The 12,474-nt window shown below is 45.6% G+C and overlaps 1 protein-coding gene across 6 annotated transcripts in view; it reads left to right on the forward strand.

Annotated features, from left to right (window-relative positions):
• LOC112246286 (glutaminase kidney isoform, mitochondrial-like) overlaps window positions 1-12,474 on the forward strand; it is a 37,866-nt gene that overhangs the window by 6,311 nt on the left and 19,081 nt on the right. For 5 of the 6 annotated variants that reach the window (XR_006083809.1, XM_042324841.1, XM_042324842.1 and 2 more), the window contains 5 exons: window positions 1,223-1,344; window positions 8,398-8,527; window positions 11,010-11,089; window positions 11,635-11,798; window positions 12,070-12,128. Coding sequence is in view for 5 of the 6 variants with exons in the window: in XM_042324841.1 (XP_042180775.1) it covers window positions 1,223-1,344; window positions 8,398-8,527; window positions 11,010-11,089; window positions 11,635-11,798; window positions 12,070-12,128 (555 nt within the window). In the remaining variant the exon portion in view is untranslated. Of the gene's footprint in view, window positions 1-1,222; window positions 1,345-8,397; window positions 8,528-11,009; window positions 11,470-11,634; window positions 11,799-12,069; window positions 12,129-12,474 lie in introns of those variants that run through there. The other variant, XM_042324845.1, reaches the window with a different exon arrangement.

Genomic DNA, 12,474 nt, shown 5'->3' on the forward strand with positions numbered 1-12,474 from the left:
AAAGTTACCCGGGAGAGACTAGATTAGGTTGTAAAGTTACCCGGGAGAGACTAGATTAGGTTGTAAAGATTACCCTGCAGAGACTAGACAGACAAGATTAGGTTGTAAAGATTACTCTGCAGAGACTAGACAGACTAGATTAGGTTGTAAAGATTACTCTGCAGAGACTAGACAGACTAGATTAGGTTGTAAAGATTACCCTGCAGAGACTAGACAGACAAGATTAGGTTGTAAAGATTACCCTGCAGAGACTAGACAGACTAGATTAGGTTGTAAAGATTACTCTGCAGAGACTAGACAGACTAGATTAGGTTGTAAAGATTACCCTGCAGAGACTAGACAGACTAGATTAGGATGTAAAGATTACCCTGCAGAGACTAGACAGACTAGATTAGGTTGTATCATCATTCAACTATAACATAGGGGTTTTGTATTTCAACATGTGATGAAATTATCCCCCTAAAAACGAACTTGTTAAATGAAAGAATCAATTGTAGAAGATGTCAATGATAGTCAAAGCTCTGATCTGATCTGTGTTTTATATTGCACCAGCACTACTGCACTGTTTCAATCAAAACCCTTGCGACAAGTGACTCAAAGCGTACCCAAACCAGCTTCAGTCCAGCTTGGACAAAGAAGGATATCAGTTACTCAACTTGCAACAAGTGACTGACTCAAAACCAGCTTCAGTCCAGCTTGGACAAAGAAGGATATCAGTTACTCAACTTGCAAAAGTGACCAGCTTTCAGTCCAGCTTGGACAAAGAAGGATATCAGTTACTCAACTTGCGACAAGTGACTCAAAGCGTACCCAAACCAGCTTCAGTCCAGCTTGGACAAAGAAGGATATCAGTTACTCAACTTGCAACAAGATTCGTGTATGTCAGTGGGCCTCAAGATGAGTTAAAGTTAGTTCATATAAATTTAGTTCACATCCAAGTTCCTCACATAACAGTATTAATAACTGTGTGAGATGTGGACTCGACATGACCAGGCAGAATGATATACAGAACACTGTAAATTACACTGCAGTATAGCTTTGCAGTATGGCTTCGCTGACAACATCATTCCTTTCTCCCCAACCAAGTCTTTGTGTTGTTAATTTATTCATCTATTTTATCGTCTTTTGTTTCCTTGAACCGCTTCATTGTATTGGTTTTTTACTGTAACATGTCTTGTGACTTTATATGCACTTTAAATAAAGTTAGATTTTATTTGATCAGGCCCTCAAGAGGACTGGTCTTATTGTATCCGACCCGCGACTGAAGGACTGTATGGACAAGCTGCACCGCTCCGTAACGGAAACCTGTCATGACGTCATGATGGACCGGGAACTCTTCCACAAGTGAGTCGCCCAGCTTGTCTCCTTGTTGGATTTAGTCGTTCCCACATTGCTCCATACCCCTCCCTCTTATCCCTAACCCCTCGATGTTTGCAGATCTGAAGGGTCTGGATAGGTACAAGCAGTGCATTGTTGGAGCTTCCACCATATTGCTTACAGCTGGTCTGCATAAACCGAGGGTAGGTCCAAGGGTGGGGGCGGGATTTGGGACCTGCTTCTAGAGCCACCTCTACCTGTCTCCACCTCTCTCCACCCCATTCTACCTCTATCCACCCCCTTCTACCCCTCTCCATCCCCTTCTACCCCCTCTACCCCTCTATATACCTCTCTCTACCCCTCTCTACCCCTCCACCTCTCTACCCCTCTCTACCCCTCCACCTCTCTACCCCTCTCCACCTCTCTACCCTCTCTACCCCTCCACCTCTCTCTACCCTCTCTACCCCTCCACCTCTCTACCCCTCTCCACCTCTCTACCCCTCTCCCCCTCCACCTCTCTACCCCTCTCTACCCCTCCACCTCTCTACCCCTCTCCACCTCTCTACCCTCTCTACCCCTCCACCTCTCTCTACCCTCTCTACCCCTCCACCTCTCTACCCCTCTCCACCTCTCTACCCCTCTCCACCTCTCTACCCCTCTCCACCTCTCCACCTCTCTACCCCTCTCTACCCCTCCACCTCTCTACCCCTCTCCACCTCTCTACCCCTCTCCACCTCTCTACCCCTCTCCACCTCTCTACCCCTCTCCACCTCTCTACCCCTCCACCTCTCTCTACCCCTCTCCACCTCTCTACCCCTCTCCACCTCTCTACCCCTCTCCACCTCTCTACCCCTCTCCACCTCTCTACCCCTCTCCACCTCTACCCCTCTCTACCCCTCTCTACCCCTCTCTACCCCTCTCCACCTCTCTACCCTCTCTACCCCTCCACCTCTCTCTACCCCTCTCCACCTCTCTACCCCTCTCCACCTCTCTACCCCTCTCCACCTCTCTACCCTCTCTACCCCTCCACCTCTCTCTACCCCTCTCCACCTCTCTACCCCTCTCCACCTCTCTACCCCTCTCCACCTCTCCACCTCTCTACCCCCTCTCTACCCCTCTCCACCCCTCTCCACCTCTCTCCCCCTCTCTACCCCTCTCTACCCCTCTCTACCTCTCTACCCCTCTCTACCCCTCTCCACCTCTCTCCCCTCTCTACCCCTCTCTACCCCTCTCTACCCCTCTCTACCCTCTCTACCCCTCCCACCTCTCTCTACCCCTCTCTACCCCTCTCTACCCCTCTCTACCCCTCTCCACCTCTCTCCACCTCTCTACCCCTCTCTACCCCTCTCCACCCCTCTCTACCCCTCTCCACCTCTCTCCACCTCTCTCTACCCCTCTCTACCCCTCTCTACCCCTCTCTACCCCTCTCCACCTCTCTACCCCTCTCCACCTCTCTACCCCTCTCCACCTCTCTACCCCTCTCCACCTCTCTACCCCTCTCCACCTCTCTACCCCTCTCCACCTCTCTACCCCTCTCCACCTCTCTACCCCTCTCCACCTCTCTACCCCTCTCCACCTCTCTACCCCTCTCTACCCCTCTCTACCCCTCTCCACCTCTCTACCCCTCTCCCCCTCTACACCTCTCTACCCCTCTCTACCCCTCTCCACCTCTCTACCCTCTCTACCCCTCCACCTCTCTCTACCCCTCTCTACCCCTCTACCCCTCTCCACCTCTCTACCCTCTCCACCTCTCTACCCCTCTCCACCTCTCTACCCCTCTCCACCTCTCTAGCCCTCTTTGCCTCTGTCACACACTCATCACATTTCCATCTCCTCTTACTGCCAGGTGCCATGGTAGAGTGAGTCTATTAATACCCTGACCCCTTCAGCATTCCACATTATTAACCCAAAGTTTGTTGTAGGCTTACTCACTCACTCACTCTGAATTGAATTAAGTGCTTTATTGGAATGGGAAACATATGTTAACATTGCCAAAGCAAGTGAAGTAGATAATAAACAAAAGTTTTTAAAAAATTAACAGTAAACATCACAGAAGAATAAAGACATTTGAAATGTCATTATGTCTATATACAGTGTTGTAACGATGTGCAAATAGTTGGGAAGGGAAAACGGAAAGTGAAAATAAGCATACATATGGGTTGTATTTACAGTGGTGTTTGTTCTTCACTGGTTTCCCTTTTCTTGTGGCAACAGGTCACAAATCTTGCTGCTGTGATGTCACACTGTGGTATTTCACCCAGTAGATATGGGAGTTTATCAAAATTGAGTTTGTTTTCGAATTCTTTGTGGGTCTGTGTAATCTGAGGGAAATATGTGTCTCTAATATGGTCATAAATTGGACATGAGGTTAGGAAGTGCAGCTCAGTTTCCACCTCATTTTGTGGGCAGTGAGCACATAGCCTGTCTTCTCTTGAGAGCCAGGTCTGCCTACGGCGGCATTTCTCAATAGCAAGGCTATGATCACTGAGTCTGTACATAGTCTAAGTTTTCCTTATGTTTGGGTCAGTCACAGTGGTCAGGTATTATGCCACTGTGTACTCTCTGTTTAGGGCCAAATAGCATTCTAGTTTCCTCTGTTTTTTTGTTAATTACTTGACACATTGGAAATAATTATCTTTTTGTTTTCTCATGATTTGATTGGGTCTAATTGTGTTGCTGTCCTGGGGCTCTGTGGGGTCTGTTTGTGAACAGAGCCCCAGGACCAGCTTGCTTAGGGGACTCTTCTCCAGGTTCATCTCTCTGTAGGTGATGGCTTTGTTATGGAAGGTTTGCAAATTGCTTCCTTTTAGGTGGTTGTAGACTTGAATGGCTCTTCGCATGTATTATTTAGTGTTTTACGTTGTACATTGAGGTAATTTTTTTGCAGAATTCTGCATTCAGAGTCTCAATTTGGTGTTTTCCCATTTTGTGAATTCTTGGTTGGCGAGCGGACCCCAGACCTCACAACAATCGCTCGCTCACTCACTCACTCGCTCACTCACTCAAACACACATGGCTCCTCTCTCTGGCATTTACTCTTCAAGTCAATTTAAGAGTTAGCTAGAGGCAAAAGTATATGTGCTCTCAGTCCACTGAGGGCTGAGGGGCCGTGGGCTGAGGGGCCGTGGGCTGAGGGGCCGTGGGCTGAGGGGCCGTGGGCTGAGGGGCCGTGGGCTGAGGGGCCGTGGGCTGAGGGGCCGTGGGCTGAGGGGCTGGGCTGAGGGGCCGTGGGCTGAGGGGCCGTGGGCTGAGGGGCCGTGGGCTGAGGGGCCGTGGGCTGAGGGGCCGTGGGCTGAGGGGCCGTGGGCTGAGGGGCCGTGGGCTGAGGGGCCGTGGGCTGAGGGGCCGTGGGCTGAGGGGCCGTGGGCTGAGGGGCCGTGGGCTGAGGGGCCGTGGGCTGAGGGGCCGTGGGCTGAGGGGCCGTGGGCTGAGGGGCCGTGGGCTGAGGGGCCGTGGGCTGAGGGGCCGTGGGCTGAGGGGCCGTGGGCTGAGGGGCCGTGGGCTGAGGGGCCGTGGGCTGAGGGGCCGTGGGCTGAGGGGCCGTGGGCTGAGGGGCCGTGGGCTGAGGGGCCGTGGGCTGAGGGGCCGTGGGCTGAGGGGCCGTGGGCTGAGGGGCCGTGGGCTGAGGGGCCGTGGGCTGAGGGGCCGTGGGCTGAGGGGCCGTGGGCTGAGGGGCCGTGGGCTGAGGGGCCGTGGGCTGAGGGGCCGTGGGCTAAAGAGCAGAGTACGACTCAGATTCATAGGTGCCAGCTGCCTTGGTCCTTGGGACTACACACACACACACACACACACACACACACACACACAAAGTACATTTTGATTGGAATTAAATGTAACCCTTAATCAGTTGACCTGTGACAGCTTTGTGTTTCAGCTATGGCAATGCATGTCCTTTCATTACAATTCAGTTAAAGAGTGAATGATTGACATCTAGAGTGGACTTTGACAGTCCAGGCATCTTGATCTAGTGGGGAAAACCAGTGTTCCTTATATCTGCCAGGTTTTTATTTATTTATTTATTTCACCTTTATTTAACCAGGTAGGCATGTTGAGAACAAGTTCTCATTTACAATTGCGACCTGGCCAAGATAAAGCAAAGCAGTTCGACAGATACAACGACACAGAGTTACACATGGAGTAAAACAAACATACAGTCAATAATACAGTATAAACAAGTCTATATACAATGTGAGCAAATGAGGTGAGAAAGGAGGTAAAGGCAAAAAAGGCCATGGTGGCAAAGTAAATACAATATAGCAAGTAAAACACTGGAATGGTAGTTTTGCAATGGAAGAATGTGCAAAGTAGAAATAACAATAATGGGGCGCAAAGGAGCAAAATAAGTTAATTAATTAAATACAGTTGGGAAAGAGGTAGTTGTTTGGGCTAAATTATAGGTGGGCTATGTACAGGTGCAGTAATCTGTGAGCTGCTCTGACAGTTGTTGCTTAAAGCTAGTGAGGGAGATAAGTGTTTCCAGTTTCAGAGATTTTTGTAGTTCGTTCCAGTCATTGGCAGCAGAGAACTGGAAGGAGAGGCGGCCAAAGGAGGAATTGGTTTTGGGAGTGACTAGACGGTAGTCTCAGGTAGTCGACACTCTTAGAAAAAAGGGTTCCAAAAAGGTTATTTTCTCTGTCCCCGTAGGAGAAAGCTTTTTGGTTCCATGTAGAACCCTTTTTGGTTCCAGGTAGAACCATTTTTGGTTCCACGTAGAACCCTCAGTGGAAAGGGTTATACATGGAACTCAAAAGGGTTCAACCTAGAACCAAAAAGCATTCTTCAAAGGGTTATGCTATGGGGACAACCAAATAACCCTTTTATTTCTAGATAGCACCTTTTTTCTGAGAGTGTACACATACAGGGGCAAGAAGAAGTATGTGAACCCTTTGGAATTACCTGGATTTCTGCATAAATTGATCATCAAATCTTCATCTAAGTCACAACAATAGACAAAAACCGCGTGCTTAAACTAATAACACACAAATTATTGTATTTTTCTTGTCCGTGTTGAATACAGAATTTAAACATTTACAGTGTAGGTTGGGAAAAGTATGTGAACCCCTAAGCTTTTGGAGAAGTCATTAGCCAATTGGAGTCAGGAGTCAACTAACCTGGAGTCCAATCAATGAGATGAGATTGGAGATGTTGGTTAGAGCTGCCCTGCCCTATAAAAAACACTCACAAAATGTGCTATTTGCTACAGAGTTTGCTATTCACAAGAAGCATTGCCTGATGTGAACCATGCCTCGAACAAAAGAGATCTCAGAAGACCTAAGATTAAGAATTGTTGACTTGCATAAAGCTGGAAAGGGTTACAAAAGTATCTCTAAAAGCCTTGATGTTCATCAGTCCACGGTAAGACAAATTGTCTATAAATGGAGAAAGCTCAGCACTGTTTCTACTCTCCCTAGGAGTGGCCGTCCTGCAAAGATGACTGCAAGAGCACAGCGCAGAATGCTCAATGAGGTTAAGAAGAATCCTAGAGTGTCAGCTAAAGACTTACAGAAATCTCTTGAACATGCTAGCATCTCTGTTGACGGGTCTACTTGTGTAAAACACAAAACAAGAATGGGGTTCATGGGAGGACACCACGGAAGAAGCCACTGTTGTCCCTTTCATAGCGCTACAGGCAAAATATTATGTGGACAGGTTAAACTAAAGTTGAGTTGTTTGGAAGGAACACACAACACTATGTGTGGAGACAAAAAGGCACAGTACACCAACATCAATACCTCATCCCAACTGTGAAGTAGGGTGGAGGGAGCATCATGGTTTGGGGCTGCTTTGCTGCCTCAGGGCCTGGACAGCTTGCTATCATCAACAGAAAAATGAATTCCCAAGTGTATCAAGACATTTTGCAGGAGAATGTTAGGCTTTCTGTCCGCCAATTGAAGCTCAACAGAAGTTGGGTGACGCAACAGGACAACGACCCAAAACACAGAAGTAAATCAACAACAGAATGGCTTCAACAGAAGAAAATACGCCTTCTGGAGTGGCCTAGTCATAGTCTTGACAACCCGATTGAGATGCTGTGGCATGACCTCGAGAGCAGTTCACACCAGACATCCCAAGAATATTGCTGATCTGAAACAGTTTTGTAAAGAGGAAAGCCCCCAAATTCCTCCTGACTGTTGTTACAGGTCTGATCCGCATCTACAGAAAATGTTTGTTTGAAGCTATTGCTGCCAAAGGAGGGTCAACCAGTTGTTAAATCCAAGGGTTCACATACTTTTCCCACCCTGCACTGTGAATGATTACATGGTGTGTTCAATAAAGACATGAAAAACATATCATTTCTGTGTGTTATTAGTTTTAAGCAGACTGTGTTTGTCTATTGTTGTGACTTAGATGAAGATCAGATCAAATTTTATGACTAATTTATGCAGAAATCCAGGTAATTCCAAAGGGTTCACATACTTTTTCTTGCCCCTGTATATGGAGGTTAAATAAAGTTATAGGCTAATCATGTGTGTTTGTTTTCAAGTGCAACATAGGTTGGGGTAGGAAATAATATAGGGAGCATCGAGTGGCAGGTAGCCTAGCAGTTAGAGCGTTGGGCTAGAAACGAAAAGGTTGCTGGTTCAAATACCCAAGCTGTCAATGTGCCCTTGCGCAAAGCACCTAAGCCTTATTTGCTCTTGGGGCGCAGTGCTATGGCTGACCCTGTAAAACAACACATTTCACTGCACCTATCCGGTGTATGTGACGGTAAAACATATTTAAAACATGTGTCAGGCTGTTAATAGGATACATAAGGAGTATCATTAGCCATGTGTGTCACAAAGAATGGAGTTTACATTCTCACATAGCTCCGCTGAACCCTAATTTCCACAACAATTCAAACCACTTATCAGCACCAAGTCTAGTAGGCAAACAACAACAGAGAAGGTCAGACGTCATAATACAGTCATGAGCAGCAGTCCATCCACTGTGTCACCACTTCAAAGCAAACATCTGGGAAAAGTTCAAAGTTCATCTCATTCACAGAACTAATTTTCTAGAATGCTCTAGAACTTGTTCAATGACCGGGTTTCTGTATTGATGATCTAATACTGTATTGTTTGTTGTACCAACCCTCAGGTGTGTAGGTGGGAACATAGTGCTTCTGATCCAGGCCTTCAGAAAGAAGTTCATCATCCCTGAGTTTGAATCCTTCGTTTCAAAAATAGATCAAATCTACGACACCGTTCAGAAAAACCACAATGGACATGTAAGTGTTTCCACTTTTATGTGTCACTCTTCTCCATCTGTCTCACTAGCTCTCTTTTTTGTCATCTGTTACTTACTCTGTCTTTTACTCTGATATGCTTTCCGTTAACATGTGTCTGTTGTAGAGGTTGACTAATTATGATTTTTTTCAACGCCTATACCAATACCTCCGATTATTGGAGGACCAAAAAAAGCCGATACCGATTAATCGGACGATTTTTGTATTTTTAAAAATGTATTTATTTGTATTAATGACAATTACAACAATACTGAATGAACACGTATTTTAACTTAATATAATACATCATTAAAATCAATTTTGCCTCAAATAAATAATGAAACATGTTCAATTTGGTTTAAATAATGCAAAAACAAAGTGTTGGAGAAGAAAGTAAAAGTGTAATATGTGCTATGTAAGAAAGCTAACGTTTAAGTTCCTTGCTCAGAACATGAGAACATATGAAAGCTGGTGTTCCTTTTAACATGAGTCTTCAATATTCCCAAGTAAGAAGTTTTAGGTTGTAGTTATTATAGGAATTATAGGACTATTTATCTCGATACCAATTTTATTTCATATACTTTGACTATTGGATGTTCTTATAGGCACTTTAGTATTGCCAGTGTAACAGTATAGCTTCCGTCCCACTCCTCGCCCCTACCTGGGCTCGAACCAGGAACACATCGACAACAGCTACCCTCGAAGCATCGTTACCCATCGCTCCACAACAGCCGCGGCCCTTGCAGAGCAAGGGGAACAACTACTTCAAGGTCTCAGAGCGAGTAACGTCACCGATTGAAACGCTATTAGTGCGCACCCCGCTAACTAGCTAGGTTACACGAGCCTAATCTCGGGAGTTGATAGGCTTGAAGTCATAAACAGCTGCTGGCAAACGCAAAAAAGTGCTGTTTGAATGAATGCTTACGAGCCTGCTGCTGCCTACCATCGCTCAGTCAGACTGCTCTATCAAATATCACATCCTAGACTTAATTATAACATAATAACACACAGAAATACGAGCCTTAGGTCATTAGTATGGTAGAATCCGGAAACTATCATTTCGAAAATAAAACGTTTATTCTTTCAGTGAAATACGGAACCGTTACATATTTTATCTAACGGGTGGCATCCATCAGTCTAAATATTACTGTTACATTGCACAACCTTCAATGTTATGTCATAATTACGTAAAATTCTGGCAAATTAGTTTGCAACGAGCCAGGCGGCCCAAACTGTTGCATATATCAAATCAAATGTATTTATATAGCCCTTCGTACATCAGCTGATATCTCAAAGTGCTGTACAGAAACCCAGCCTAAAACCCCAAACAGCAAGCAAATGCAGGTGTAGAAGCACCTGACTCTGCGTGCAATGAACACAAAAGAAGTGACACAATTTCACCTGGTTAAGGGTAGCCTAGTGGTTAGAGCGTTGGACTAGTAACCGGAAGGTTGCAAGTTCAAATCCCTGAGCTGACAAGGTACAAATCTGTCATTCTGCCCCTGAACAGGCAGTTAAACCCACTGTTCCTAGGCCGTCATTGAAAATAAGAATTTGTTCTTAACTGACTTGCCTAGTAAAATAAAGGTACTTTTTTTTAAATATTGCCTGCTAACCTGGATTTCTTTAACTCAATATGCAAGTTTAAACAAATATACTTCTGTGTTTTGATTTTAAGAAAGGCATTGATGTTTATGGTTAGGTACATTCCTGCAACAATTGTGCTTTTTTCGCTAATGTGCTTTTGTTAAATCATCCCCCGTTTGGTGAAGTTGGTCTTCACACAGTTGGCAACGAGCCAGGCAGCCCAAACTGCTGCATATACCCTGACTCTGTTGCACAGAACGCAAGAGAAGTGACACAATTACCCTAGTTAAAATAAATTAATGTTAGAAGGCAATATTAACTAAATATGCAGGTCTAAAAATATATACTTGTGTATTGATTTTATGGTTAGGTACACATTGGTGCAACGACATTGCTTTTTACGCGAATACGCTTGTTAAATAACCTTGTTCAATAACTGTTTGGCGAAGTAGGCTATGATTCAATGATAAATTAACAGGCATCGCATCGATTACTGTATATGCAACACAGGACAAGCTACATAAACTAGTAATATCATCAACCATGTGTAGTTAACTAGTGATTACGTTAAGATTGATTGTTTTTTATAAGATACGTTAAATGCTAGCTAGCACCTTACCTTGGCTCCTTGCTGCACTCACATAACAGGTTGTCAGCCTGCCACGCAGTCTTCTTGTGGAGTGCAATGTAATTGGCCACGATCGGTGTCCAAAATGCCGATTACCGATTTGTTATGAAAAATTAGGGCTGATTTCAAGTTATCGGTCAATCCTGATTAATTGGTCAACCTCTAGTCTGTTCTATGGCATGTACTCAAACAAAACATTTGAAGTGTGGAGTATTATCTACATGTGATATGGTTCTGGTAGTTCTGATGGTCTGTACTTCCTGGTTACAGGTAGCAGTCTACATTCCTCACCTGGCCAAGTTCAGTCCTGATCTCTGGGGTGTGTCCCTGTGTACAGTGGATGGACAGAGGTAGGTACAACCTCCCTGTGTACAGTGGATGGACAGAGGTAGGTACAACCTCCCTGTGTACAGTGGATGGACAGAGGTAGGTACAACCTCCCTGTGTACAGTGGATGGACAGAGGTAGGTACAACCTCCCTGTGTACAGTGGATGGACAGAGGTAGGTACAACCTCCCTGTGTACAGTGGATGGACAGAGGTAGGTACAACCTCCCTGTGTACAGTGGATGGACAGAGGTAGGTACAACCTCCCTGTGTACAGTGGATGGACAGAGGTAGGTACAACCTCCCTGTGTACAGTGGATGGACAGAGGTAGGTACAACCTCCCTGTGTACAGTGGATGGACAGAGGTAGGTACAACCTCCCTGTGTACAGTGGATGGACAGAGGTAGGTACAACCTCCTTGTGTGTCTATATATCTGGATGATTGATAACTGAATGTGAAATAGTGACTCATACTACTGACACCTTTTCATCTGGTCCTCTCTCTTTCTTCATCTGGTCCTCTTCACTAAAGGCCTTTTCCCTCTGTCTCTCCCTCCTCTCCCCCCAGACACTCAGTAGGGGACACTAAGCAGCCCTTCTGTCTCCAGTCGTGTGTGAAGCCACTGGAGTATGCTGTGGCCATCCACGAGGCTGGGACAGAGAAGGTACACCGCTATGTGGGGATGGAGCCCAGCGGACTCAAATTCAACAAGCTCTACCTGGATGAGGAAGGTGGGTAAGGGAACCCTTGCTCCTGTTGCTGTACATTACTGTCTTGCGGGTGTTTTGTTAGTTTGCTGGACAAATATGATTTGATTTCAGTACAAGTTAAGACCACGTGAGTTCAGGTTGATAGGATCTTCTACTTTCTACCAAGTGGATGTGATGTCAGCTCTCGAAGAAAGACTTAGTCTCCAAATAGTAAAACATCATTCTACTTCTGTGACCTTACTGTATTCTGTCTTAACTCTGATAATAACCAACTTGTGTTTTGTGTGCCTAGACAAACCCCACAACCCCATGGTGAATGCTGGAGCCATTGTGATTAGCTCTCTTATCAAGGTAACTAGACAGACAGTCTACAGACCACCCTATACATGGTGTGAGTGTATCCTGTAACTAGACAGTCTACAGACCACCCTATACATGGTGTGAGTATATCCTGTAACTAGACAGTCTACAGACCACCCTATACATGGTGTGAGTATATCCTGTAACTAGACAGTCTACAGACCACCCTATACATGGTGTGAGTGTATCCTGTAACTAGACAGACAGTCTACAGACCACCCTATACATGGTGTGAGTATATCCTGTAACTAGACAGTCTACAGACCACCCTATACATGGTGTGAGTATATCCTGTAACTAGACAGTCTACAGACCACCCTATACATGGTGTGAGTGT

This window comes from Oncorhynchus tshawytscha, linkage group LG07 (assembly GCF_018296145.1).
Source record: "Oncorhynchus tshawytscha isolate Ot180627B linkage group LG07, Otsh_v2.0, whole genome shotgun sequence".
NCBI classification, from domain to species: Eukaryota; Metazoa; Chordata; class Actinopteri; order Salmoniformes; family Salmonidae; genus Oncorhynchus; species Oncorhynchus tshawytscha.